The following is a 14,816-nucleotide window of genomic DNA, read 5'->3' as shown; positions in this document are numbered from 1 at the left end:
CTATCCAGCCATGAAAACGGCCCCAATATCCCGGTGGCCGTGTCCTGGTGTCACCACGCTGCTCGGGCCACCACTGGTCACCAAGCACCCCTAAGGACCAGCTCAGAGCCCGGTGCTCCATTTGGGATTTCCACCCCAAACCTTGACCCCACTGGGTCCTGCAGCAGAGGGGAACAGGAACGGGGCCCCCAATGTCCCCTCCGTGCCCCAAGAGGTGGCCGGGGGGCTCGGGGGGGACACGGCTGGCCCGTCCTGCAGGGCTGGCTGTTAAAATTAACCCGCCAGCAGCGGGTTTTTGGGAAGCCCTTTCCCGGGAATGCCAGGAATGTCTTGATCCCGTCCAAAGCAGCCTCGGTGCGGGGCTGCCGGGGAGGGGGGGGAACCCGCTGCCAGAGCCCAGCTCTGCTGTAAACAGGCCGGGGGCCATAAAAACCCTCCACATTCCTCCAGCCCCCTCCCTGGGATCAGGTGAGGGCCCGAAACGCACCAGGATGGGGTCAGGGGCGCAGCCGTGCCCCAAAAAACGCAGCCCCCCCTTCCCAACCCCGGTGCGCGGCGGCCCCTCGGCGCTGCTGGCCGGGGCGCAGCGGCTGCTCGGGGCCAGGAAAATGCCTGTCACCGAGCTGCGGTTTCATGACCACGGCCTGGAAGAATTTCGGCTGCTTTTTCCCCTTCTCGGGGAGAGGAGCAGGAGGAAAAGCCCCGCTGTGCCCGCCGGGGAGGGGAGCAGCCCCGGGGCCAGCGTGGCGGGGACAGAGCGGGGTCCTCCGGGCTAGCGAGAGCCAGGGGTGGGAGGTTTGGGGCTCCTCTTTGGGATGGATGTGTTTGGGGAGTCTAGGATGCAAATGGGGAGCCCCAGGTGTGGATGGGGAGCCCTGGATGTGGATAGGGAGCCTCAGATTTGCATGGGGAACCCCAAATCCGGATGGGGTGCAGCAGATGTGGATGGAGAACCCCATACGTGGACAGGGAACCCCAGATGTGGATGGGGAACCCCAGTTGCAGATGGGAAACCCCGGATCCGGATGGGGACCCCTGGACGCAGAGCCCCAGATGGGGATGGGGAAACCTGGATGTGGATGCGGAGCCCCCATATGTGGACGGGGAACCCCCAGATGTGGATGAGAAACCCCATATGCGGATGGAGAACCCCAGATGGGGATGGGGAAACCTGGATGCGAATGGAGAGCCCCGCGTGCGGATGGTAAACCCTGGGTGCAGATGGAGAACCCCATATGGGGCTGGAAAGCCCCAGATATGGACAGAGACCCCCGTATGTGGATATGGGGAGCCCCAGCAGCAGGCACACCGCAGCGGCCGTGCCAGGAAGGTCAGGACAGGGCTGCTCTGCGTTGCTCTCTTTATTTCGTCGCGGGGAGCTCGCGATAGGAAGGAGGAAGGGATGCGGGGGGCACAGAGCGAGGGGGGCTCTGCCACATCCGCGCCCGGCGCGGGGTTAAGGCTGCGCTGCCGGCCGTGCCCGGGGCTGGGGGGGCTGCGGGGGTCCCGGGGCCGTGGCAGCCTGCGGGTGGGTGCCCGTGCTCGTTTTCCCGGCGGGGAGGACCCCGTTTGCTCCCTCCTTCCCTGCCCCGTGCGTTTCCTCCCCTCCGGTCCCTCTGGCAGGAGGCCGTGCTCTCAGCTGACGGTCACGGGGAAGGCATTAGCGAAGCGGAGGGGAGTTTGCTCGCCCTGCTGCAGGAGGAAGAAATCAGCGCCTTCCCCACGGCCTCTCCTCCTCCTCCCGGCCACGCCAGGCACGGCCCGGGGGGTCCCAGCACGGAAGAGGGGGAAAATCCAGCCCCGCGCCGAGCCCTCGCCCATCTCCCTCTGCCCTGCAAACCACCGGGTGCTGGGGACCCGCTGTCCCCGTGCCCTTTTTCCCTTGCCCCAAGCGCTGCAACCGTGCCCGGGGCTGCTCAGAGGACTCCGCGCCGCTCCAGCTGCTCCGCGCGCCCGGCTCGCTGGTGCCGAGCCTCCAGGTGCTTGTGCTGCACCTTGTCGAAGTGCTGCAGCAGCTCCGTGTAGTCGATGTTGGAGGCCGACGACCTCTTGGAGCCCGCGCTCGCCCTGCTGCCGTCCCTGCGGGGGAGGAAGGAGAGAGGGTGAGGGCTGGGCACGCCGCCACGTGCGCCCCGGTGCCAAACCGAGGGGCTGGCACCTTGGTGATCCCCACAGAGTCCTCGCGCCCTCCTGCAGAGGCAGGATTTGGAGGATGGGGCAGGAGGGAGGCCACCAGGCACGTCTGGTGCACGAGGTGGAGGTCCTGGCCTCGCCAAAGCAGTGCCTCAGTTTCCCTGCCCGGCTTTAGGAAAGCCCAAAAAAATATCTGCGTGTGGGGACGGCCACGGGGTGGGAGCAGGACCCCTCGTGCCCAGCCTCGACGCCGCCTCCCCATGGTGGCACGGCTTCCCCGGGGAGGGGGGCAGCCCGGGCTGGCGGTTATGAAAGCAGCCTCTGGTGTTTGAAGGAATGTAGGTCAGCGTTAATCAGCTGCTCAGGCTGTCTGACAGCTCCGAGCGCTCCGAAAACCCGGCTGCCACGGCCCAGGGAAGAGAGAGAGGGGGAAAAAAAAAAAAAAAAAAGGAGGGGGGGGGACACGACTGGCACACGTGCCCCCCCCTTCCCTGCCCCTCCAATTAAAATCGGGGCTGCGGGCTCCAGCTCCAGCTCGGTGGCGCACGGCGGATAAAAGCCAGCCCAGGGGATGAGTTAAAAGCGAAGGAGTGGAGCCGGTGGGGGTCTGGCTCAGAAAACGGCGCATCTCGGGAGCATTTCTCTCTCCTTTTTTTTTTTTTTTTTTTTTTTTTTTCCGGGGTTTTGCAAAGGAAGGCAGAGCTTTCATCGTGCGCCATCGCCGGCCCTGCTCGTTAGCCGGGGCTTGATGAGTAAAATCCCCCCCCAGCAGCGGCCGGACACGGCAAAAGGAGCCGGGTGGGAGGCTGCAGCCCCTGGGGAGGGCTCGGGGCTGTCCCTAGTGCGTGTCACCGCAGAGGGGACACAAAATTGGCTGCCAAAAAGCCCCCGGTGATGGCGGCCACCCCTGCTGGCGAGGTGTCACCGTCCTTTTGGGTGCCTGGATGGACAGACACGGCCGTGGTGGGGCCGCTTTCCCAGGCGCCGCCGGGAGCTGCCTTCCCTCTCCGTCAAAACCTCCTCCATGGCTCTGCTCGTTTCCATAGCGACCCCACAAGTGAAATTTTCCATCCCGGATGCCAAATGCCTGCGGATGAGGCGCAGCCCTCCCAGGGTTACCAAATATAGACAAAAAAACCCCGAGCCAGAGCTCCCGGCCACGGGGCAAGGAGCAGCCGCGGCCACCGAGGAGCCGCGGGGCAGGGGCAGAGCGGGGTCCTGGCATGGGGCGTCCCCATCCCCATCCTATCCCCATCCCAATCCCAATCCCAATCCCATCCCCGTCCTGTCCCCATCCCCATCCCATCCCTGTCCCTGTCCCCATCCCGTCCCTGGCACCTACGCGCTCTGCATGAGCTCGGGGTTGGGCACGCACTGCAGCCGGTGGGAGAGGAGCTGGAAGGCGCTGCTCTGGGGCAGCAGCATCAGCAGCCCATACAGCGCCTTGATCAAGTAGGGGTTGTTCTTCACGTCCAGCAGCTGCAGGCGGAGATCTGCAAGCGGAGAGGAAGAGGATGGAGAGGCGGGAGGGGAGGAAGGAGCTTCGCTTCCAGCCCCGATACCCCAGGTTCCTCCCGGCCCCGTAAGAAGCCCCCGGCATCGCACCGTGCCTGCTGCGCTTCCCCGCGTGCCCCACGTGTGTTGGCAGCCTCCAGCCGGGCTCGTTTGAGCCCGAGGATCCCCCCTGCCTGCTCTGAACCTCTGCCCCTAAATATTCCTCAGCCCTGAGCCCGTGCAGTCCCATCCCAGAGCCCTTACTGGGAGTTTTCCTAATGCCCAGCTGCTCCTTGGGGTGGCCGCGGGGGAGAAGCAGCCCAGGGGCACTCGCTGGTGGGAGAAAATCACAGAGGGAGAAAACCCCAGAGGGAAAAAACCCCACTGGGACAAAACCTCGTTGGGAGAACACCCCAGGGGTGCAGCACCCAGCGGTGGGGCGCAGCAGGGGGCAGGGGGTCCGGCTTTGCCCTCTGACCCCCGCGGGGACAGGAGCAGCCCGTTTTGTAGGGCTGACCCCGCCGGGCACGGGGCTGCGCGTGGCCCCGGTCCCCTCCCCGTCCTTCCTTCCTTCCTCCCCCAGGCTTTTGTGGTGTGCCACGGCCTCTCGCTCCGTTAACCCACATTCGGGGGCCGGCTGCCTCCCCGGGCTGGCAGCACCAGGCCCGATAACTTCTGCTCTATTTATTCGCGCAGCCACGAAGGAGCGGGGAGGGGACGTGCCCGGGCTGCCGGCCCTGCTTCCCAACCCCCCTGAGCAAACTCCAAAAGATGGTCCCGAGCCTCACAGGTGAATATGGGGCACTCGATGAGCTGCACCAGCTTGTCCACCTCGGTGAGGAAGTCCACGGTGACCTCCAGGTCCCCGCTGGGCACGGCGGTTAAGGATGCGCCTTGGGAAGAAGAGGGAGCGGTGGCGGCAGTGGGGGACCCCAAATATTTGTGGCTTGTGGCCCTGCTGCGAGTTCAGCAGTGGATCCTAATCTTTGGATATGTTTGAGAGCTGCGTGGTGCCACGGGACATGGCTCGGGGTGGGACTGGGGTGGCGGCACAGGGAAATATCCCTTGTGCTCCGGGCAGAGGGTGAGCTCACCGTGGTGCCACCGGGCCCACGGGCTGCTGGCTCTGCCGGGACACGTCCCAAGCCCTGAACACCAAAATCTCGGCTCCACGGCAGCCTCACAGGGGCCTTGACAAGGGCAGGGCATCGCCGTGTCCTCGCCCTGCACCAGGCAGAGGTGGGACCTCGGGGAGATGGAGCTGAGGCTGCCCGGGGCCATCGCTGCCTCCCCAGGACGCGATGTGCTTGGAGTCTGCCTCGGATGGGTGGAGGACGGGGGTGCCAAGGCAACATTTTGGGGTGGAAAAGAAGGAAAGAAATTATCCCCTGGATAATTTGCTGGACACGGGGCTGGGAGGCCAAAGCTTTCATCCCCCCCGGGAGGAAGGAGCCTCCCCTCCTGGGTGGCTGAATCGTGCGCCGTCCCCTTACATCACCAAAAAAAAAAAGGGGAGAGGGGCTGGGAGGCACCCAGCAAGCACTGCCCCGTCCCGTCTGCACCCCGGCAGAGCCCCCCCCGAAGGATACAACTTCTGGATGAGGTCGTAGGCGTGCTTGTAGTTCTGGGTGAGGAAGCAGAGGGACACGGTTGTCACCGGGTTGTGGCACCAGGACCGGTACAGGCAGCAGAACAAATTGCGGCTCTCCTGGGGAAAGAAAACGATGGGGGGGGTTAGGAAAGGAGGCCACCAAAACACAGGGGGACACCTCCCCACCCCCCAACCCACCCGGTGCTGACACTGCCCCGGTCTTTGGGGTGCCCCCGTGGCCACCACCACTGCTGGCAGCTGCCCCGGGAGCGGCTTTGCTGCGGGAACAGCTGCGGGACCAGCGGGGCCCCGCAGGGTGCTCGCCCCCATCACCTGTCTCCTGGGGGGGTGGCAGCTGCCGCGGGGCTCGGGGGGCCCGAGGAGGGCACATGGGGCTCGTGATCGGCTTACACGGGGGGGTTGGGGGCCCCTTCATGTGCTGGGGGAGAAAAGGGAAACCTGGGGGTGTCCTGGAGGTCCCCAGACTGTATGGGATTTGTGACCCGTGCTCTGCCTCTAGGCACTTGCCCCCCCGTGAAACGGAGCCAGGCGCCCGTACCGGGGTCCTCAGGTCCTTCAGCTGGTTCCTCAGCTGGAAGAGCTCGGAGGAGGTGAGCAGGATGGTGTTGAGGGTGTGCACCATGGTGGAGGCGAACTTGAGGTCCTCTTCCCGCAGCAGGATGTCGGCCATGGAGTGGAAGATGTTTTCTGCGTTCAGAAGCAGACAGAGCTGCCTGTGCGCCGCGGGGAAAACACAAACCAAGAGGGGAGGGGTGGTTAATGAGCGTGGGACCCCGGCCCGAGCCCACGCACCGCATGGCAAACGGGGTCACCAGGAGCTGCCACGGGACCACCCGCTGCTGGTGCAAGCAGCGGCGAACCCGGGCATCCCCACGGGGTCAAACATCTCAGAGCTGAAACCCCAAAACCGGATTTTCTCCCACCTTTGTTGGGATTTGGGGCTTTCCCGTTTTGCTCCGAGCTCCTGTGCCCCCAAGCTGAGGACCCCTGGAGCCCTGCCTGCTGCTCCGGGTGCCCTGCGCCTCTCGGGGTCCTGTGGGATGGGGTGGTGGCACCACAATCCCCGATTTGGGGGAGCAGGGCAGGGGGTTGATGGCACCTGAAGCCAACAAGTGGCTCCAGCCTCCCTGCAGCCCCCGCGGGCAGAGGCCAGGGGTTTGTGGCACCCCGGGGAGCCAGGACACAAAGAGCCCCTGCGGATGCTTCCAAAGAGGCCGATAAAGCTGTCCTAGGGGGGTGGAAAATGGGTTTTCTGGCCCCAAAGAGGGGCGTGGAGGAAGAAAGCTGTCTTCCTCGCGGCTCGGCAGAGTGGCTCGGAGCCCCGCGCACCCGGACAAAGCGGTGCTCTGTGAGGGCTTTACATAACCCAACCCGGCCCTCGGGCAGTGCCAAATCAGCTCATTTACCCATTGATCCCCCTTCTTCTTACATAACCAGTGCCCCTCGGGCACGGGATCGCCGGAGGAGGGGGAGCATCGGGAGAGGGAAGGGCTGGGGGGGAAGGAGAAGGGGAAGGGGAGCACTCCTGAGCAGGATGAACCCAGGGAGAACCCCTTTCCTGGCTGTTTTAACCCAATTTCCCTTCCCCAGGGCACCCTAAAGGAGTGGGCTGCGATCAGAGGCTCCCAAACGGGGCACATCCAAACTCGTGCCCCATGGTGACACCAGTTCCAGCCCCAGTGACAACTGGTGGCATCGCCACCGCTGCCCCCCGGGCTCTGTCCCCGCTCCCAGGCTCGGAGCAGCGGCGCCGTGCCAAAACGCGCCCCGGGGGGAGCGCAAAGCCCTGGGGGACGCAGCGATTCGGGGACCTCCACAGCTGCCCTCGCCCGCCCACGGGCTGCAGAGGGGGCGGATTGAGGCAAACCCGCCAGGGCCGGCCCCCACCGCCCCCGTCCCGTCCAAAATCAGGCATGGCTTTCCATAAATAGCTGCCCCGACATCCCTCTGGCTGCCGCCGCGCTCCCAGCCAGCGCCCAGCGCGGAGAGCTTTCTAATTTCAGGCCTGGTTTTGATTAGCGAGGAAGGGCTGGGTTGGGTTGGGATTTTTTTTTGTCCTTTTTCTTTTTTTTTTTTTTTTCAGGAGGAAAAAGCCTGGCCCAGACCAGGTAACCTCTGCCCTTGCTCTCCCAGCACCGATGGAGAGGCCGTACGTGGATGTCCCCCCCTGCCACGCCGTGCCACCGTCCCCTGCACGCCAGGAGAGCTGTGGATGTGCAGAGCCACTGTGCCAGGGGGCAGCAGCTTTTTGGGGACCCCAAAGCCACCAGAGTTGGCTTTGGAAGCACTCACCCAACAAAATCCACGGGGTCCCCTCCCCGGTGTGCAGTGGGATTCCCAGGGGGGACCGCGGCGAGCCACCAGCTCCTCGCCCCCTGCCCCAAACTGTCCCCCAGGGGCTGGGGACATTTCTGGCAGTGCTGGGTGGTGGTGGGGGACAAGTGGCCGGCCCCACAGCTGCTGTGACAGCTGAGGCCGACTGCCAGTGGGGGGGGAGTGGGGGTGACACGGGAGAGCCCCGCGGAGCCGCTCCCCTGGGCGCGAGGGGAAGGGCAGGGATGGGGGACACGAGGGGACAACTTTCCACCCCCAGCAGGGTGCCAAGGTCACCGGGAGCCCTTTGGTTATTTGGGGCCAGCCCATCACCTCCGGCCCTGCTGGTACAAGGCTGCAAGGAGGGCAGTGCCCCTGGGTGCTTCCTCCCCACCCTCCTCTTCCTCTCCCCTCCCTGCTCCTCCCTAGGCTTCTCGCCGCCCTTCCTCCCCGCAGCAGCCTGGCACCGAGCACGGCTCAGCCCTGTCCTCGTCCCCGTCCTCCCCCAAGGAGAAGCAGCGTCCCCGGCAGCTGGGACCCTTTAGGAATTCGCAGAGGAATTAGGAATTTAGGAATTAGGACGGGGAAGGGAGAGGGAGGAGAAAGCAGGGACACCGCGAGGCTGCCATTCCCCCTCCAGGGTGGGGAAGGAAAGCAGAAAAGCAGAAAGCAGCGCCTTGGAAGTTTGAGGGCAGGTCTGGGGGTTCCCTGCCTCCACCTCCTCCCTGCTGGGCACCGACTTCCAACCGGAGGAATTTTGGGGGAATTTTGGGGTCGGTAAAGCCTCAACTTCTTCTCCAGGCTCCTGCCCCACCGCCTGCCCTGCCGGGGTCGGGATGTGCCGCAGAGCCCCAGCGGCACCGCATGAGGTCCCTTCCTCCCGCGGTGCCATCTCCACCAAAGGCAAAACTCCAGCCCCAGCTCCTCCAGATGGTTATTATCGAGCCCCCCCTGGCAAATTTGGCCCAGCCCTCTCCCTGCAGCCGGGGAAAAGACGCCCGGGCTCTGCTGGAGCAGCCAGGGCCAGCCCCCGAGCTGCTTCTGCTCCCGGGGGAGATGCGCAGCGTGTTTCCCCGCAAACAAGGATCCCTCCCACGGCCGGCTGCTCGGCAGGGAAACAACAGCCGAGCCTGCCACGGTGCCAGCACGGCGCTGAGCCCTCTCCTCCCCGGCTGAATGGCAACGGGTCCCCAGGGATGGCTGTGACAGTCCCAATCCCTTGGGACACGTGGGCTGGGTGCGCTCGGAGCAGCGGGAAAGGAACGGCTCCGAGGGGCTGCTCCGGGGTGGCAGAGCGCCTGGGAAGCCCCCGAGGGCTTTTGGCCTGGGAGAGGCAGGGAACGGCAGGTCCCAACCCAGGCCAAGGCAAGCATCAGCCTGAACGCCCTCGCAGAAGGATTTTGGCACGGGGCAGCCCAAAACACACCTCGGCGTTCTCCGGCACGCCAGTGCCCTTTGGAGAGGTCACCTGCAGAGCGCGCCTCCACGCCTCCAGGTGAAATCAGCCACAGCCACAGCTCCCAGAGGGGCAGAGAGGCTGCACCGAGCAGGGGGGGCTGCTGCTGCTTCAGCCGGGGGGGCACAACCTGCAGAGCTCACAGGGCTCAGCCAAAAAAACAGCAGCTCCCCTGCCCCGAGCCCTCCGGGAAAGCAAAACCTGACGATGCCTGAAGCTCCCCTTCTCCAACTTGTGAACCTGCTGAGTTCCCGGGGCAAGATCTGGCTGCAGGACCTCAAACCTCACGTTTGTAGGAAAATGGTGAGAGCTGAGCTATGGGGATGGCTGAACCTAGAGGTGCCCAACGCATTGCCCTACCAGCAGGCACAGGAAGATCAGCTTCCAAGCCTTGATGCCACCAGGGCCATTGAGATGAGGGTGGCGAGCACTGTGCCGTGCCGTGGGGAGCCGTGCAGCCCCGGGCTCATGGCACCTTGAGCCCCGGGCGAGGAGGAGCTGCAGAAGCACCACGGCTTGTGCCCGGCAGGGCTGAAACTCTGGCTCCATCCAGACGTGCCCACAGGAGCAGAAACCTGGCTGCCAGCCACCTCCTGGGCCAGGAGGAGTGACGCACGGCCCCGCACCTGCCCCAGCCCGGGGGCACAAACACCGGCCCTGCTCTTGCCAGGCGGCGATGCTTTTAGGATTTTGTGTCCTCGAAAGGATGGAGAGAAAAAGAAAACCCCACAGGTTTCCAAGGGGAGGAAGCGCAGGGGCTGGGGAGCTGCGTAACGCGACGGCAGCGCTCCCAAGATCCTTCCTCTGAGACGCATCCCCCCTTCCAGCCTGACAGCTGTGGCCTAATTTTCAGGAAAACTGACAGGCGCCTTATTTCTACCCCTATAATTTCTTTCCGCTGCCAATAAAATAGGTTAAAGGAGCGGGTGCGGAGCCGCGGCGAGAGGAGCCAGGAGAGGCTGATCCCGTTGGGGGCGTGCAGGGCTGGCAGGGGCGGGAGCCTCCCCATCGCTGCTGGAGGGAATAAAAGTGCTCCTGCTCCTTCTGTGGGAAGGTGAGTGAGCAGCACAGTGCTGGCACAGAGGCAACACGGCCCATGTGTGTCCCCCAGGGGAAAGGGGGACGTTTTAGGGAGCTCCATCCCTGGAGGAAGAGCGACCTTCATCCCTGCTCGCCCTGTACCCAAGCTCCGGACTGCTCCAACTTCTCCCCTGCTCTGGCTGAGCATCGGGAGGTTTTGAGCAGCCCAGCCCCAGCCCTGTCCTGCCCCAAAACACCAGCCCTGATGTGGCAGCTCCCTCCCATCGCCGCTCCTGCGCTGTGAGCAGCGCCCAGCCCTTGTGCAGAGTCATCCATCGCCTGCCTGCTGGCCCCGCTGCCCTCCTGAGCACTCACGCGAGCTGCAAGAGAGCAGAAAATAGCAGCAAAACCGCAGGGACCGGGAGGCTCGGACGCAATTTGCAACCTTTCCCCCTCCTGCTTGGCTGCAAGAGGGCTCGGCTAAAAGCTCCTCGTGCGCGCGAGCCGCCCGGCTGCCGCCCTGCTCCTCTGGATGCTTTCCGTGGGCACGACGGGTGCTGGGAGCAGGGATTCCTCATGGGGAAGCACCAGCCCCACGCCCCAGATGTGCTCTCTCCCTCCGACGGGGCAGGCTGGGATCTGCCTGAATCCTCCTTTCTCTGCCTGCTCCGACACCGTGGGAATTTCCCCGTGCCCTGCGTGGCTCCTTGGGGTCTCACGGTCACTCCCACAGCCCTTCCTGCTCCAGGCACTTCGCCTTCTCTCCTCCAAAGCCCCCAGATGGGATGGGAGCAGTCGGATGCTCGGGTGCCTTGTGCGTGCCATGGGGCCCCTCTGGCACAGGGCGATGTGCTGCGGGGTGCTGCACTGCTGCCAGGAACAGAAAACCTCGAGGGGATGCAAATCTCAGCCCTGCCTGGGGGTTTTTAACCAAGCACACTCCGGGGATAATCCTGGGCAGGATCCCCTGTAGGACAGAGGGGAAAAATGCCAGCACTCCGCTCCTCCCAGCCTCCAGTCGTGGCTTTTGCTCCGTAAAGACTCTTCACAAAGCGAGGTGTCCCATCTGGGAAGCAAAGGGAAGGAGGAAACACAACCAGACCCCTCTGCAGCCCAAAAAACCCCAGGCTGCTCACCCCGTGTGTGAGGTGCAGCCACCGGGCAAGGAAAACGGGGCAGAAAACCTGGGAGCTGCTCGGGATCAAACAAAACCCTGCTGCGGGGAAATCCTGCTGCGGGGAAACCTGCATCTGCTGCGAGCTCCCCGCTCGCCCAGCCCTCCTCCTCTCGCCTTTCCGGAGCTCGTGCTTCGCCCCTGCTGGGATCCCGGGGAAAGCACCGGGATGGAGAACACGTAACTCCCCCGGGACCTGCCCTGGGAAGGAACTCGGCCGCTTTCTGAGGATTTTCTCCCCCCCTGCGCACACTTCCCCTTCCTCCTCCCCACACTCTCGCTGACCTTAATGAGTCCCAGCCCACGCCAGCGCCGCGGCTCGCACGTGTTTTCCATTTTTCTGCAGGAAAACGCACCGGGGCCTCGCAACAGCTCTGACGGACACGGGTCCCAGGGCAGATTGCTGGGTAGGGTGCTTAAAACCTGTGTCCTGAGCCCACCGGGATGCTCCGGAGGAGGAGCTGGTCCTCAGGAGGATACCCCAGCCCCTGTACCCCAGCAGGCACAAGCAGCCCTGCTGCCTGAAGGGCATTTTTGCCCCCCAGCCTCCAGCTCGTGCCCCAGGGGGGATGCAGAGGGTGTAAGAGAGCCGGAGCGCAACGCGCCGAGCGCTCCCCGCGGCCCTCACCAGCAGCCTGGGAAGCGAGCGAGGCTCCGGGCATGCTAATGGCCCTTACGTAAAGGGGGGAAAGCTGACCCACATACAGGGCTGAAGGGCTGGACCCAAACCTTTGGCACCTGGGGACCTTCCTGGTGGGACGGGGACGACCCCGAGCTCTGCCCCTACCCCATCCGGGGGCCGCTCTCCAAGCCCTGGGGTGGGGAGCGCCGCCCTCGGTTTGGAAAACAGGAGGAAAAAAAAAAACAAAACTAAAACCCTTTCTCCGGTTATTCCTTTCTGCGAGGCAACGGGGAGGGGGGGAAAGTGCACGGCTCATTACAGCAAAAGGGCAGGCGGCCAGGGAGCATCCTGGCAGGCAGAGCCGCGTGTTTTCGCAGGCTCGCTGCCTCCCGACACAGAAGCTCCCCTTGTAGCCATCACAGCTGTTTGGATTTTACCCGAGTTCATATCACAGCTTATCAAAGGGGCTGCCTTTCTTTTTTTTTTTTTTTTTCCCTTCCATTTTTTTTTTTTTTTTTCCTTCTCCCCTGCGCTTCGCTGAACGGTTCACGTGAAAACAAACCCGGGTCTTGTTCCGCAGGAGGGTGGGGAGAGGAAGAAGAAGGACGAGGAGAAGGACGCGCGCCCCTCGCTGAGCTGCTTTTGGTGGGGGCACGGGGATGGGCCTGGGAGCCTCCAGAATGTGGGCACACCACGGGGGGCTCCTCGGGAAGCATCAAAACCTTTGGGCACCCAAATGGGGCCACAGAGGAGCGGGAGGGTGGCCAGGACAGGGACAAGAGGAGGGCTTTGAAACCCTGGCTGTGGTTTCGGCATCTCCTCCTCCATAGGGGATCCCCAGCATCTCCTTTCTCTGAACCCACAGTGCTGGTGAAAATCCATAACCCAGCGAGCCCCGGGGCCCCCACCCCACTCCGTTTATCCCCATCTGGACAGCACAGCCCTGGGAAAGCCAGAGGGAGCAGCAAGCAGCTTGGGGTGCTGCTCGCCCCCGTGCCGAGCACGTCCCATGTCCCCCCCATGTCCGTGCTGCGCTGGAGCCACCATCACTGCTCTCCCCCCGCTGCCCCTCGTCCCTGTCTCGGTTCACGGGCTCAGCTCACTTTGTTTTCCCTTTTTGGGGAGAGCAGGGTGCTGCCCGGCCAGATTTTCTTCACTGCCACGTGCCAAACAGGGCAGCTACCTGCTCCCCAGCCAGGCTGGGAGCTCTCGGCACCAAGGCGAGAGGTAACGCTGAAGGAAGTGCACGGGGCTGATGCTCCTGCCTCCAACAACCACTTTGGAGCTGCTTTTGGGTGCAGACGTGTCTGGATAGGAAGGAGGAGGCAGCACTTGGAATTCTGCAGCCCGCTGTGGCAGCAGGAAGGCTTTTTGCCTCTAGAGATAAACCCAATCTGCTCTGCGGTGCGCGGGGCAATGGGTCCCAGGGCGGCTCCCTCGGCACACCCCTGAGCAGGGCTGTGCCCGCTCCTGAGCACTTCCAGGGCACCAAACGGGCACGAAGCAGCCCTGAAGAGCCCTTTCCTGGCGTTTCCTGGAGTTTCCCTTCCCTCCTGCTCCTGCTTAGGGCTCTGCTGCACCCACACACTCGCCCTCTGTGCCGGACGAGGCGCGGTGCCGGGGCTGGAGCTCACGGCACCGTGCTGGGTGCCACCAGCAGGGACACGTCACAGACAGACCCCGCACCAGTGCCGATGGAGAAAGGTGAGGAAAGGACTCGAGGAGAGGCTGTGAACCCCTGGCGTCAGTAACTGGACGTGCCCAAGCCCGTGCTGGGTCAGGAACCAAACTGCCCTACCGCAGCCACCCCGCCTGACCCCAGGGACCTTTGAGCTTGCCCAGCCTGGCACGGTGACGGGGAGAAATGCTGAGCTGGCCTTTAAATCCTTGCCCTGCGTTTCCCATCCCACTGAGCACTGTTCCTGCGGCTGGAAATCATTACCTACAGGTAACAGGTTCGCTTTCCTTCCCCGCTGCCCCAGCCAGCAGGCGGGGAGCTGCCGGTGGCGCGTCGCCGTCCCTGGTGGCGGAGGAGAGCAGGGGGATGAAATATCACCAGCATTTCCCCCATGGAAACACGGGGCTGGCTTCTCCCCCCGCTGTGGGAACAGCTGAACCCGCTTGCGGACAGGGGAGGGGTGCAACGTGGGAACACGCATGTGGCTTTCATTCGAGCAGCGCCTAAAAATAACGCCACGAGGCTCCCACATTTGGTGGGGCGCTCTGGCAGCCGATCAAGCTCCTCCAGAGGGTCCCGCGAAACCTCTCCCGCCCCATTCCCAGCTCGCTGATCCCGGAGGCAGCGGAGAGGTGGTTAACGCCGGCGTTTAAGCTGTCGTCAGTAGGTTTCAGAGTTAGTCACCGGTGCTGGAGGCCAGGGCTCACCCTGCCCAGAACGGCTGCGCTGGCTCCAGCCCCCTCGGATCTCTCCCCCGTGAGCCACCAGGCTGGTTGACAAGGGGTAACAAAGGGATAGGAGCTTTCGCCGTTGTTTTTTTGGGTTGTTTTTTTCACTGATGGGGATTTTTTTGCACATCTGGAGCCCAGGGCGTGAGTCACAGCAAAAAGCAGCGGCTGGAGCTGCCCCGCTGGCTGTCGGGGAGCTGGAGGGAAAAATTGGAGGTGGCAGCGGATGGGAGAGCGTTTGAGTGTGACCCCGCGCAGGCTCCCCATTGCTACTCAGAGCCCCTCTAATTACCCTGCTGGTTTAATGAGCAATCGGGCCCCCTCCCCTGCCCTGCTCGCTCCCAGCAGGCGCTGAGAGGTCTGCTACGAGCGGGATATTTTCCCTGCCCTATTCTTAGATCCCCGTGTGGTTAAATGCAACATTTCCAGACTCCCGTCTGGAGCAAAAAAACCATATGCTCAGCTGGATTTTTTGGGGGAGAAACAGCTTCTTATGGGGTATTTGGGATAAGGCACCGGGCTTTAAAGTGGGTGGGGAGAAACCTCCACAATCCTGGCACTGCAGCCCCGTGGTGCAGGGCACTCG

The 14,816-nt window shown here is 63.7% G+C and overlaps 1 protein-coding gene across 1 annotated transcript in view; it reads right to left on the bottom strand.

The window, feature by feature from the left end:
- Positions 1 to 1,346: 1,346 nt before the first annotated feature.
- The window catches only part of VAC14 (VAC14 component of PIKFYVE complex), a 41,344-nt gene continuing 27,874 nt past the window's right edge, over positions 1,347 to 14,816 (bottom strand). Inside the window, exons 15-19 of the mRNA XM_038185489.2 lie at positions 5,778 to 5,952; positions 5,217 to 5,335; positions 4,416 to 4,495; positions 3,476 to 3,626; positions 1,347 to 2,079 (exon numbers count right to left, since the gene is read on the bottom strand). Of these exons, the coding sequence (XP_038041417.2) occupies positions 1,917 to 2,079; positions 3,476 to 3,626; positions 4,416 to 4,495; positions 5,217 to 5,335; positions 5,778 to 5,952 (688 nt within the window). The 3' untranslated portion in view covers positions 1,347 to 1,916. The remainder of the gene's footprint in view (positions 2,080 to 3,475; positions 3,627 to 4,415; positions 4,496 to 5,216; positions 5,336 to 5,777; positions 5,953 to 14,816) is intronic.

The sequence above is a fragment of the Anas platyrhynchos genome, chromosome 12, assembly GCF_047663525.1.
Source record: "Anas platyrhynchos isolate ZD024472 breed Pekin duck chromosome 12, IASCAAS_PekinDuck_T2T, whole genome shotgun sequence".
Classification (NCBI taxonomy): Eukaryota; Metazoa; Chordata; class Aves; order Anseriformes; family Anatidae; genus Anas; species Anas platyrhynchos.
Note: the sequence above shows the minus strand (reverse complement) of the source record. Positions and strands in the feature narration are given on the sequence as shown.